Below are 12372 nucleotides of genomic sequence, written 5' to 3' on the forward strand. Positions count from 1 at the left end.
GAATTATAATGAATGGACATTTTTGTAGGAGTTGATACATTTTTCGTGAGGTCAAATCAAGTCAGAAATGTATAAGTGGAAATGACAAACTTTATGATTATTATTTTTTATTTAACCTTTATTTAACTAGGCATGTCAGTTAAGAACAAATTCTTATTTACGGCCTACCGAGGAATAGTGGGTTAACTGCCTTGTTCAGGGGCAGAACGACAGATCGGGGATTCGATCCAGCAACCTTTCGGTTACTGGCCCAAAGCACTATTTCCTGCCACCTTTTAAAACCTCGAACACAGTACAATCTTGCAGTTCTACAGCAACAGGGAGGATCGAATTAAGATACGGCATCTGTACTCCTTTGAATTGCCTTCAGATAATAGTATGTTGCTCCATGCTCTGGGTGGCCTTTACTCCACTAGATTAGAAATAAGGCAAAGGTCGAGTATTGCCAAGGGTAGAAATAGGAAACAAATCACGATGGGAACTCCTCAATGTAAAAATCCCCAAATTCGATGTAACCAACACATAAAATTCCACCCATGTCAAAATGACTTCACTTTGAAGAAATCTGCCCCCCCCCCCCCGTCCCAATTCCACCCCTGGGTACAGAACTATAACAACAACTAAAAATAGGAGGAATAGACAACGGCCGTTGTGTACAGAATCAGAATGTTAGGGATGGATCTAAATTTACATCATGGGTAGTTGGGAAAAAATGGGGAGAGTCATACAGTTTTTCAATTTCAGTTAAGGGGACGGTTTAGTATTTCGTTAATCTAGTCCAAAGGGGAGGGTTATGTCATTTGTAATTGATGAAATGTAAATATTTCTCAGTGTTTTAGATTTTTTTATTTTATCTTTAACTTTGGTAGGCTACTAATGGTAGGTAGGCTAGGTAACGGTTTGGTAGGCTACTAATGGTAGGTAGGCTAGGTAACGGTTTGGTAGGCTACTAATGGTAGGTAGGCTAGGTAATGGTTTGGTAGGCTACTAATGACCATGAGCAGCATCAGAGCTTGGAGAAGCCTAATTACCGTGACTAAATGTGGAATTTGACTACCTTCATGACTAGTGACTGCCGATGTGGCGGCTGCCCTAGGCTGCATTACACACCGTAATGGACATTCCAACCCTGAGCCCCGGCCTGCTCTGCTCTTGTTAATCAAAAACGGTGTTGTGTGCTGTCTAACTAACCAATGGCTGTGCTGTGTAGGCCTACAGTGGCGGTTCAGGAGGAGAGTCAAATGCTTCTTCGTTATTTTAATTTTATTAGGCCTCCTCTATAAAATGCACTCTAGCTCATATGTTCTGTTCAGTTTGAGCAGAAGAGCACGAAGGTGAGAAGGACGACAACTTTGATAGCTTGCTACTACTATCATAGAATATTATTCAAAACAATATGGATCTTGCCCGTGATGTATTTATCAGAGTTATTGACCTCACAATAAGCCAGATTCTACTAACGTACACTGTGATGCTGAAACTTGAAGCAGCAGTCATGGGCACAATCAATCAGAAATGGACAGCTCATGGTGCTGAAAGACACATTCCAGTAGGCATAACCGATTTCAACGTCTTCATTTTAATTACTAACAACAAGATGGCTTTGTGTTGGAGCCTTTTTTCTTCCTATTTAAGAAATAAGAGCTAGGCCTGTTAGACAGACGAAATTAGGCTACAGGCTAGAGGCTGCCATATCAATAGATTTTATAGGTCAATTCCTCCACCCACCATGCACTCTTTAAATAGCCTACCTCCGTGTCAGGGAAGGGCTGTTAAGTTAAAACCAGGACTTGAATGGAGTGGGTATGACAGGGTGTTCCATAGGCCTTCCTTTAGTAAAGACAGGCCTACCACTCGTTAGCTTAAGATTTAGAAGGAAATAAAACTGATTATATAAAGTGATCTATAACAACGGTTTGGGTCCGTCATGGTCTGGGACGGTGTGTCACAGCATCATCGGACTGAGCTTGTTGTCATTGCAGGCAATCTCAACACTGTGCGTGACAGGGAAGACGTCCTCCTCCCTCATGTGGTACCCTTCCTGCAGGCTCATCCTGACATGACCCTCCAGCATGACAATGCCACCAGCCATACTGCTCGTTCTGTGCGTGATTTCCTGCAAGACAGGAATGTCAGTGTTCTGCCATGGCCAGCGAAGAGCCCGGATCTCAATCCCATTGAGCACGTCTGGGACCTGTTGGATCGGAGGGTGAGGGCTAAGGCCATTCCCACCAGAAATGTCCGGGACCGGCCTCCCGGGTGGCGCAGTGGTCTAGGGTACTGCATCGCAGTGCTAACTGCGCTACCAGAGTCTCTGGGTTCGCCCCCAGGCTCTGTCGCAGCCGGCCGCGACCGGGAGGTCCGTGGGGCGACGCACAATCGGGCTAGCGTCGTCCGGGTTAGGGAGGGTTTGGCCGGTAGGGATTTCCTTGTCTCATCGCGCTCCAGCGACTCCTGTGGCGGGCTGGGCGCAGTGCGCGCTAACCAAGGGGGCCAGGTGCACGGTGTTTCCTCCGACACATTGGTGCGGCTGGCTTCCGGGTTGGAGGCGCGCTGTGTTAAAGAAGCAGTGCGGCTTGGTTGGGTTGTGCCTCGGAGGACGCATGGCTTTCGACCTTCGTCTCTCCCGAGCCCGTACGGGAGTTGTAGCGATGAGACAAGATAGTAATTACTAGCGATTGGATACCACGAAAATTGGGGAGAAAAGGGGATAACATTTTTAAAAAAGAAGAAAAAAAAGAAAGAAATGTCCGGGACCTTGCAGGTGCCTTGGTGGAAGAGTGGGGCAACATCTCACAGCAAGAACTGGCAAATCTGGTGCAGTCCATGAGGAGGAGATGCACTGCAGTAATTAATGCAGCTGGTGGCCACACCAGATACTGACTGTTACTTTTGATTTTGACCCCCCCCCTCCCCCTTTGTTCAGGCACACATTATTCCATTTCTGCAAGTCACATGTCTGTGGAACTTGTTCAGTTTATGTCTCAGTTGTTGAATCTTGTTATGTTCATACAAATATTTACACATGTTAAGTTTCCTGAAAATAAACGCAGTTGACAGAGAGGACGCTTCTTTTTTTTTGTTGCATGCAATGCTTTTACAATAAATGATATATCTTTCCACCCCTACTCTTGTCCACGGTGGTCTGTAAACCCACAACCTTCTGGCCCGCAGTCCTGTGCGCTATCAAAATTCCTGCGTTGCCATGTAACGCTGACAGGACAAAGAACAGTTTCTAAAATGGCATATCTCTGCTATCCCCTTTATGTTATATTTTGGATATAGGGGTCACTTGTTTATTTATTTTTCCCCGAGGGTTTAGGTAATATATATTTTTGCAAAAAGGGCCGGCCAACCATTTTCACTTCCTTAGTGCAGTTCTTATATTTTGGGTATAGGGGTCACTTGTTTATTTATTTTTTTCAGAGGGTTTAGGTAATATATATTTTTGCTAAAGGGCCGGCCAACCATTTTCACTTCCTTAGTGCAGTTCTTACCAGTTATAGACATGGATGATAGCAGCAGGCCACATGTAGAATGAGGCAAAGAAGGCCAGGATAGGGATGACTAGAGTTCCTCCCGCCAGGACAAACATGTTCACCACGTCTACATCCATAGCGCTGTAGTTACCTGTAACAACACAGTCATTAACACCTGTAACATGAGTCTGTTAAACATATTAACACCTGTAACATGAGTCTGTTAAACATATTAACACCTGTAACATGAGTCTGTTAAACATATTAACACCTGTAACATGAGTCTGTTAAACATATTAACACCTGTAACATGAGTCTGTTAAACATATTAACACCTGTAACATGAGTCTGTTAAACATATTAACACCTGTAACATGAGCCTGTTAAACATATTAACACCTGTAACATGAGTCTGTTAAACATATTAACACCTGTAACATGAGTCTGTTAAACATATTAACGCACAAGTCATCCATTCTTGTGTATAAATCAGAATCCTTAGCTAGTCATTGTTGTTAAATCTGGTTGTTTTAGTCAGTCTACTTGGCTGAAGCCATATGGTGTTTTAGTCAGTCTACTTGGCTGAGGCCATATGGTTGTTTTAGTCAGTCTACTTTGCTGAGGCCATATGGTTGTTTTAGTCAGTCTACTTGGCTGAGGCCATATGGTTGTTTAAGTCTGTCTACTTGGCTGAAGCCATATGGTTGTTTTAGTCAGTCTACTTGGCTGAGGTCATATGGTTGTTTTAGTCAGTCTACTTGGCTGAAGCCATATGGTTGTTTTAGTCAGTCTACTTGGCTGAGGTCATATGGTTGTTTTAGTCAGTCTACTTGGCTGAGGCCATATGGTTGTTTTAGTCAGTCTACTTGGCTGAAGCCATATGGTTGTTTTAGTCAGTCTACTTGGCTGAGGCCATTTGGCGTTTCAGTCAGTCTACTTGGCTGAGGCCATATGGTTGTTTTAGTCAGTCTACTTGGCTGAGGCCATATGGTTGTTTTAGTCAGTCTACTTGGCTGAGGCCATATGGTTGTTTTAGTCAGTCTACTTGGCTGAAGCCATATGGTTGTTTTAGTCAGTCTACTTGGCTGAAGCCATATGGTTGTTTTAGTCAGTCTACTTGGCTGAAGCCATATGGTTGTTTTAGTCAGTCTACTTGGCTGAAGCCATATGGTTGTTTTAGTCAGTCTACTTGGCTGAAGCCATATGGTTGTTTTAGTCAGTCTACTTGGCTGAGGTCATATGGTTGTTTTAGTCAGTCTACTTGGCTGAGGTCATATGGTTGTTTTAGTCAGTCTACTTGGCTGAAGCCATATGGTTGTTTTAGTCAGTCTACTTGGCTGAAGCCATATGGTTGTTTTAGTCAGTCTACTTGGCTGAAGCCATATGGTTGTTTTAGTCAGTCTACTTGGCTGAAGCCATATGGTTGTTTTAGTCAGTCTACTTGGCTGAAGCCATATGGTTGTTTTAGTCAGTCTACTTGGCTGAGGCCATATGGTTGTTTTAGTCAGTCTACTTGGCTGAGGCCATATGGTTGTTTTAGTCAGTCTACTTGGCTGAAGCCATATGGTTGTTTTAGTCAGTCTACTTGGCTGAAGCCATATGGTTGTTTTAGTCAGTCTACTTGGCTGAAGCCATTTGGTTGTTTTAGTAAGTCTACTTGGCTGAAGCCATATGGTTGTTTTAGTCAGTCTACTTGGCTGAAGCCATATGGTTGTTTTAGTCAGTCTACTTGGCTGAGGTCATATGGTTGTTTTAGTCAGTCTACTTGGCTGAGGTCATATGGTTGTTTTAGTCAGTCTACTTGGCTGAGGTCATTATGGTTGTTTTAGTCAGTCTACTTGGCTGAGGCCATATGGTTGTTTTAGTCAGTCTACTTGGCTGAGGTCATATGGTTGGTTTAGTCAGTCTACTTGGCTGAGGTCATATGGTTGTTTTAGTCAGTCTACTTGGCTGAGGCCATATGGTTGTTTTAGTCAGTCTACTTGGCTGAAGCCATATGGTTGTTTTAGTCAGTCTACTTGGCTGAGGCCATATGGCGTTTTAGTCAGTCTACTTGGCTGAAGCCATATGGTTGTTTTAGTCAGTCTACTTGGCTGAGGCCATATGGTTGTTTTAGTCAGTCTACTTGGCTGAAGCCATATGGTTGTTTTAGTCAGTCTACTTGGCTGAAGCCATATGGTTGTTTTAGTCATACTTGGCTGAAGCCATATGGTTGTTTTAGTCAGTCTACTTGGCTGAGGCCATATTGTTGTTTTAGTCAGTCTACTTGGCTGAAGCCATATGGTTGTTTTAGTCAGTCTACTTGGCTGAGGCCATCTGGTTGTTTTATTCAGACTACTTGGCTGAAGCCATATGGTTGTTTTATTCAGACTACTTGGCTGAAGCCATATGGTTGTTTTAGTCACCTACTTGGCTGAAGACATATGGTTGTTTTAGTCAGTCTACTTGGCTGAAGCCATATGGTTGTTTTAGTCAGTCTACTTTGCTGAAGCCATATGGTTGTTTTAGTCAGTCTACTTGGCTGAGACCATATGGTTGTTTTAGTTAGTCTACTTGGCTGAAGCCATATGGTTGTTTTAGTAAGTCTACTTGGCTGAGACCATATGGTTGTTTTAGTCAGTCTATTTGGCTGAGACCATATGGTTGTTTTAGTCAGTCTACTTGGCTGAGACCATATGGTTGTTTAAGTCTGTCTACTTGGCTGAAGCCATATGGTTGTTTTAGTCAGCCTACTTGGCTGAAGCCATATGGTTGTTTTAGTCAGCCTACTTGGCTGACGCCATATGGTTGTTTTAGTCAGTCTACTTGGCTGAGGCCATATGGTTGTTTTAGTCAGTCTACTTGGCTGAGGCCATATGGTTGTTTTAGCCAGTCTACTTGGCTAAAGCCATATGGTTGTTTTAGTCAGTCTACTTGGCTGAAGCCATATGGTTGTTTTAGTCAGTCTACTTGGCTGAAGCCATATGGTTGTTTTAGTCAGTCTACTTGGCTGAAGCCATATGGTTGTTTTAGTCAGGCTACTTGGCTGAAGCCATATGGTTGTTTTAGTCAGTCTACTTGGCTGAAGCCATATGGTTGTTTTAGTCAGTCTACTTGGCTGAAGCCATTTGGTTGTTTTAGTAAGTCTACTTGGCTGAAGCCATATGGTTGTTTTAGTCAGTCTACTTGGCTGAAGCCATATGGTTGTTTTAGTCAGTCTACTTGGCTGAGGTCATATGGTTGTTTTAGTCAGTCTACTTGGCTGAGGTCATATGGTTGTTTTAGTCAGTCTACTTGGCTGAGGTCATTATGGTTGTTTTAGTCAGTCTACTTGGCTGAGGCCATATGGTTGTTTTAGTCAGTCTACTTGGCTGAGGTCATATGGTTGGTTTAGTCAGTCTACTTGGCTGAGGTCATATGGTTGTTTTAGTCAGTCTACTTGGCTGAGGCCATATGGTTGTTTTAGTCAGTCTACTTGGCTGAAGCCATATGGTTGTTTTAGTCAGTCTACTTGGCTGAGGCCATATGGCGTTTTAGTCAGTCTACTTGGCTGAAGCCATATGGTTGTTTTAGTCAGTCTACTTGGCTGAGGCCATATGGTTGTTTTAGTCAGTCTACTTGGCTGAAGCCATATGGTTGTTTTAGTCAGTCTACTTGGCTGAAGCCATATGGTTGTTTTAGTCATACTTGGCTGAAGCCATATGGTTGTTTTAGTCAGTCTACTTGGCTGAGGCCATATTGTTGTTTTAGTCAGTCTACTTGGCTGAAGCCATATGGTTGTTTTAGTCAGTCTACTTGGCTGAGGCCATCTGGTTGTTTTATTCAGACTACTTGGCTGAAGCCATATGGTTGTTTTATTCAGACTACTTGGCTGAAGCCATATGGTTGTTTTAGTCACCTACTTGGCTGAAGACATATGGTTGTTTTAGTCAGTCTACTTGGCTGAAGCCATATGGTTGTTTTAGTCAGTCTACTTTGCTGAAGCCATATGGTTGTTTTAGTCAGTCTACTTGGCTGAGACCATATGGTTGTTTTAGTTAGTCTACTTGGCTGAAGCCATATGGTTGTTTTAGTCAGTCTACTTGGCTGAGACCATATGGTTGTTTTAGTCAGTCTATTTGGCTGAGACCATATGGTTGTTTTAGTCAGTCTACTTGGCTGAGACCATATGGTTGTTTAAGTCTGTCTACTTGGCTGAAGCCATATGGTTGTTTTAGTCAGCCTACTTGGCTGAAGCCATATGGTTGTTTTAGTCAGCCTACTTGGCTGACGCCATATGGTTGTTTTAGTCAGTCTACTTGGCTGAGGCCATATGGTTGTTTTAGTCAGTCTACTTGGCTGAGGCCATATGGTTGTTTTAGCCAGTCTACTTGGCTAAAGCCATATGGTTGTTTTAGTCAGTCTACTTGGCTGAAGCCATATGGTTGTTTTAGTCAGTCTACTTGGCTGAAGCCATATGGTTGTTTTAGTCAGTCTACTTGGCTGAAGCCATATGGTTGTTTTAGTCAGGCTACTTGGCTGAAGCCATATGGTTGTTTTAGTCAGTCTACTTGGCTGAAGCCATATGGTTGTTTTAGTCAGTCTACTTGGCTGAAGCCATATGGTTGTTTTAGTCAGTCTACTTGGCTGAAGCCATATGGTTGTTTTAGTCAGTCTACTTGGCTGAAGCCATATGGTTGTTTTAGTCAGTCTACTTGGCTGAAGCCATATGGTTGTTTTAGTCAGCCTACTTGGCTGAAGCCATATGGTTGTTTTGGTCAGTCTACTTGGCTGAGGCCATATGGTTGTTTTAGTCAGTCTACTTGGCTGAGGCCATATGGTTGTTTTAGTCAGTCTACTTGGCTGAAGCCATATGGTTGTTTTAGTCAGACTACTTGGCTGAAGCCATATGGTTGTTTTAGTCAGTCTACTTGGCTGAGGCCATATGGTTGTTTTAGTCAGTCTACTTGGCTGAAGCCATATGGTTGTTTTAGTCAGTCTACTTGGCTGAGGCCATATGGTTGTTTTAGTCAGTCTACTTGGCTGAAGCCATATGGTTGTTTTAGTCAGTCTACTTGGCTGAGGCCATATGGTTGTTTTAGTCAGTCTACTTGGCTGAGGCCATATGGTTGTTTTAGTCAGTCTACTTGGCTGAAGCCATATGGTTGTTTTAGTCAGCCTACTTGGCTGAGGCCATATGGTTGTTATGGTTGTTTTAGTCAGCCTACTTGGCTGAGGCCATATGGTTGTTTTAGTCAGTCTACTTGGCTGAGGCCATATGGTTGTTTTAGTCAGCCTACTTGGCTGAGGCCATATGGTTGTTTTAGTCAGTCTACTTGGCTGAAGCCATATGGTTGTTTTAGTCAGGCTACTTGGCTGAGGCCATATGGTTGTTTTAGTCAGTCTACTTGGCTGAGGCCATATGGTTGTTTTAGTCAGTCTACTTGGCTGAAGCCATATGGTTGTTTTAGTCAGTCTACTTGGCTGAGACCATATGGTTGTTTTAGTCAGTCTACTTGGCTGAGACCATATGGTTGTTTTAGTCAGTCTACTTGGCTGAGGCCATATGGTTGTTTAGGTCAGTCTACTTGGCTGAGGCCATATGGTTGTTTTAGTCAGTCTACTTGGCTGAGGCCATATGGTTGTTTTAGTCAGTCTACTTGGCTGAGGCCATATGGTTGTTTTAGTCAGTCTACTTGGCTGAGGCCATATGGTTGTTTTAGTCAGTCTACTTGGCTGAAGCCATATGGTTGTTTTAGTCAGTCTACTTGGCTGAAGCCATATGGTTGTTTTAGTCAGTCTACTTGGCTGAAGCCATATGGTTGTTTTAGTCAGTCTACTTGGCTGAAGCCATATGGTTGTTTTAGTCAGTCTACTTGGCTGAGGCCATATGGTTGTTTTAGTCAGTCTACTTGGCTGAGGCCATATGGTTGTTTTAGCCAGTCTACTTGGCTAAAGCCATATGGTTGTTTTAGTCAGTCTACTTGGTTGAAGCCATATGGTTGTTTTAGTCAGTCTACTTGGCTGAAGCCATATGGTTGTTTTAGTCAGTCTACTTGTTATTATTATTTATTCAGGCCCAGGCATTTTTACTGAGCGACTAATCACTAGAAAATACAATGACAAAATGCAGATTATTTTGATTGTACAGATGTGGCATAAATGTCAGGAGAGAAGTTTTGCTCCTCTCTAAAGCGAACCAATATATAGGTCAAGTGATTTACCCGACCTTCATCTAAATGTGTCTGGAGTAAATGCAGGCAGTAGTAGCCAGCCAAGCATTAGGCTATTTATTAACATTACGACGTGCTCTGAGATGCACTCTGAATGATAGAGGAGTGTTGTTAGTGAAGGAACACAAGCCACATCATAAAGCACATCCTTCCTAACTTCCTACCGGCCTTAGAAGCCCTTAGAAACATCTGTTCCAAAGCCCCCAATGTGCCTCTGTTCGTTCCTGTCTTCAACTGTGTGTGTGATACCCCTAAACCTGGATTCTTGCTCCATCTCCTGATTCGCATTCTGACCGATGCACCATGGTGGCAGTAACAGTCCTGGGACCTAGTTTACAGTCCATGGTGGCAGCAACAGTCCTGGGACCTAGTTTACAGTCCATGGTGGCAGCAACAGTCCTGGGACCTAGTTTACAGTCCATGGTGGCAGCAACAGTCCTGGGACCTAGTTTACAGTCCATGGTGGCAGCAACAGTCCTGGCACCTAGTTTACAGTCCATGGTGGCAGCAACAGTCCTGGCACCTAGTTTACAGTCCATGGTGGCAGCAACAGTCCTGGCACCTAGTTTACAGTCCATGGTGGCAGCAACAGTCCTGGCACCTAGTTTACAGTCCATGGTGGCAGCAACAGTCCTGGCACCTAGTTTACAGTCCATGGTGGCAGCAACAGTCCTGGCACCTAGTTTACAGTCCATGGTGGCAGCAACAGTCCTGGGACCTAGTTTACAGTCCATGGTGGCAGCAACAGTCCTGGGACCTAGTTTACAGTCCATGGTGGCAGCAACAGTCCTGAACCTAGTTTACAGTCCATGGTGGCAGCAACAATCCTGAACCTAGCTTACAGCCCATGGTGGCAACAACAGTCCTGAACCTAGCTTACAATCCATGGTGGCAGCAACAGTCCTGAACGTAGTTTAGAGTCCATGGTGGCAGCAACAGTCCTGAACCTAGCTTACAGTCCGTGGTGGCAGCAACAGTCCTGAACCTAGCTTACAGTCCATGGTGGCAGCAACAGTCCTGAACCTAAATTACAGTCCACCCTAGTCATTTTCCACACACACACACAATTGTAAACACACTGGTGCTGTAGCGGTGGGTCTTCAGGTGAACTGAGATAATTAGCACAGAGATCCCACAGCAGCACACAGTGCAGTAGTGCATCTCATACAGGACTCCCAAATGGCACCCTATTCCTAAAAGTAGTGCACTATGTAAGGGAATAGGGTGCCATTTGAGTTTAGTTATGTAAAAAGGGTCAGCTCTGAGCAGACCACTAAGAGCTAAATGACATCAATTGGAAACTGCAGTCATTCACCATTGAGAAACTGTGCAGTGTATTCATCCAATCCCCTAGGGGTGTCGACTGTCTATTGTTCTGTAGAGAAACTGTCGACTCATGTTTCAGGACACACTATGAAATTATTACGTACGCACAGACTCACAATTTCCCAATAAAAACTATTGAAACAAAATAATTATGTTACTTCCTGTTTTGTTTTTTTTACACATCAGACACACGCATATAACAATCAGATCAGGTGCCGGAAAATAGCCAATAGCCAGAAAAACACACCGCGATCGTCATTATAGATCTCACTAATATCCTCACTAATATGGTTATCAGTACGCTAATCGGCCATCTTTAAAATGTGAATAGGCTTGTCTTTCCTGGCCGGACATAGAATCTGGCTACACAGTAGCAAATACATGCAATTAATGGCTACAATCAGTTCTGTTACCGTACTGTAGGCTAGACTTCGGTTGTTACAATGAAACACTCCTCTCGCTCTCTCCCTCTCTTCTCTTCCTGCCGCCGAACCTGCTCAATCAAAGTCTTTCTATGAAAATACCCGAGTAATCTTCACCGAAAGCCTTACATTTCTATCAGCTGACTCTTCACCTAGAGATGTCATGAAGCAATGTTCACTGAGATATGTAACAACGTTTCATCCATCTTAAAGGGAAAGACGATACAAGGGGGGAAAAAATACATAAAATGACTGCCGACAACAAGTCAAGGAAAACGAAGCGCGACCAATTTATTTGTTGTTGATAGCTCGACTAATAGAGAGGGAGACAGATCCACTTTTATGTCAGTGTTTGACCGAAGAGGGTCGTCAGAAACGCGAGAGAACAGCCAAAGCCAGTGACACTAATGCACTGTCTCAAACACAGATACAATTTAAGTACGGGGGAAGTGTATTTGTGAATGTTTATTTAAATTATGTCGTATACCAGACACCTACTTATATTTTATTATTCATGTTCAAGTGATAATTGATGTCTTTCCTACCATTTAAATCCAAACAATGTATTTCATTGTGTGTTGATGCATTTACAGTTGAAGTCGGAAGTTTACATACACTTAGGTCGGAGTCAGCAAAACTCATTTTTCAACCTCTTCACAAATTTCTTGTTAACAAACTATAGTTTTGGCAAGTCGGTTAGGACATCTACTTTGTGCATGACACAAGTAATGTTTCCAACAATTGCTTACAGACAGATTATTTCACTTATAATTCACTATATCACAATTCCAGTGGGTCAGAAGTTTACATACACTAAGTTGACTGTGCCTTTAAACAGCTCGGAAAATTCCCAAAAATTATGTCATGGCTTTAGAAGCTTCTGATAGGCTAATTGACATCATTTGAGTCAATTGGAGGTGTACCTGTGGATGTATTTCAAGGCCTACCTTCAAA

General features: G+C 43.2%; 1 protein-coding gene across 12 annotated transcripts in view; it reads right to left on the reverse strand.

The window, feature by feature from the left end:
• Positions 1 to 11665, reverse strand: part of abhd6a (abhydrolase domain containing 6, acylglycerol lipase a) — a 37433-nt gene extending 25768 nt beyond the window's left edge. For 10 of the 12 annotated variants that reach the window (XR_008753485.1, XR_008753484.1, XR_008753488.1 and 7 more), the window contains exons 1-2: positions 11415 to 11664; positions 3498 to 3630 (exon numbers count right to left, since the gene is read on the reverse strand). Coding sequence is in view for 3 of the 12 variants with exons in the window: in XM_055869958.1 (XP_055725933.1) it covers positions 3498 to 3616 (119 nt within the window). In the remaining 9 variants the exon portion in view is untranslated. Of the gene's footprint in view, positions 1 to 3497; positions 3631 to 11409 lie in introns of all 12 variants that reach the window. The other 2 variants (XM_055869961.1, XM_055869959.1) reach the window with 2 other exon arrangements.
• Positions 11666 to 12372: the final 707 nt, after the last annotated feature.

This window comes from Salvelinus fontinalis, chromosome 18 (assembly GCF_029448725.1).
Source record: "Salvelinus fontinalis isolate EN_2023a chromosome 18, ASM2944872v1, whole genome shotgun sequence".
Lineage (NCBI taxonomy): Eukaryota > Metazoa > Chordata > Actinopteri > Salmoniformes > Salmonidae > Salvelinus > Salvelinus fontinalis.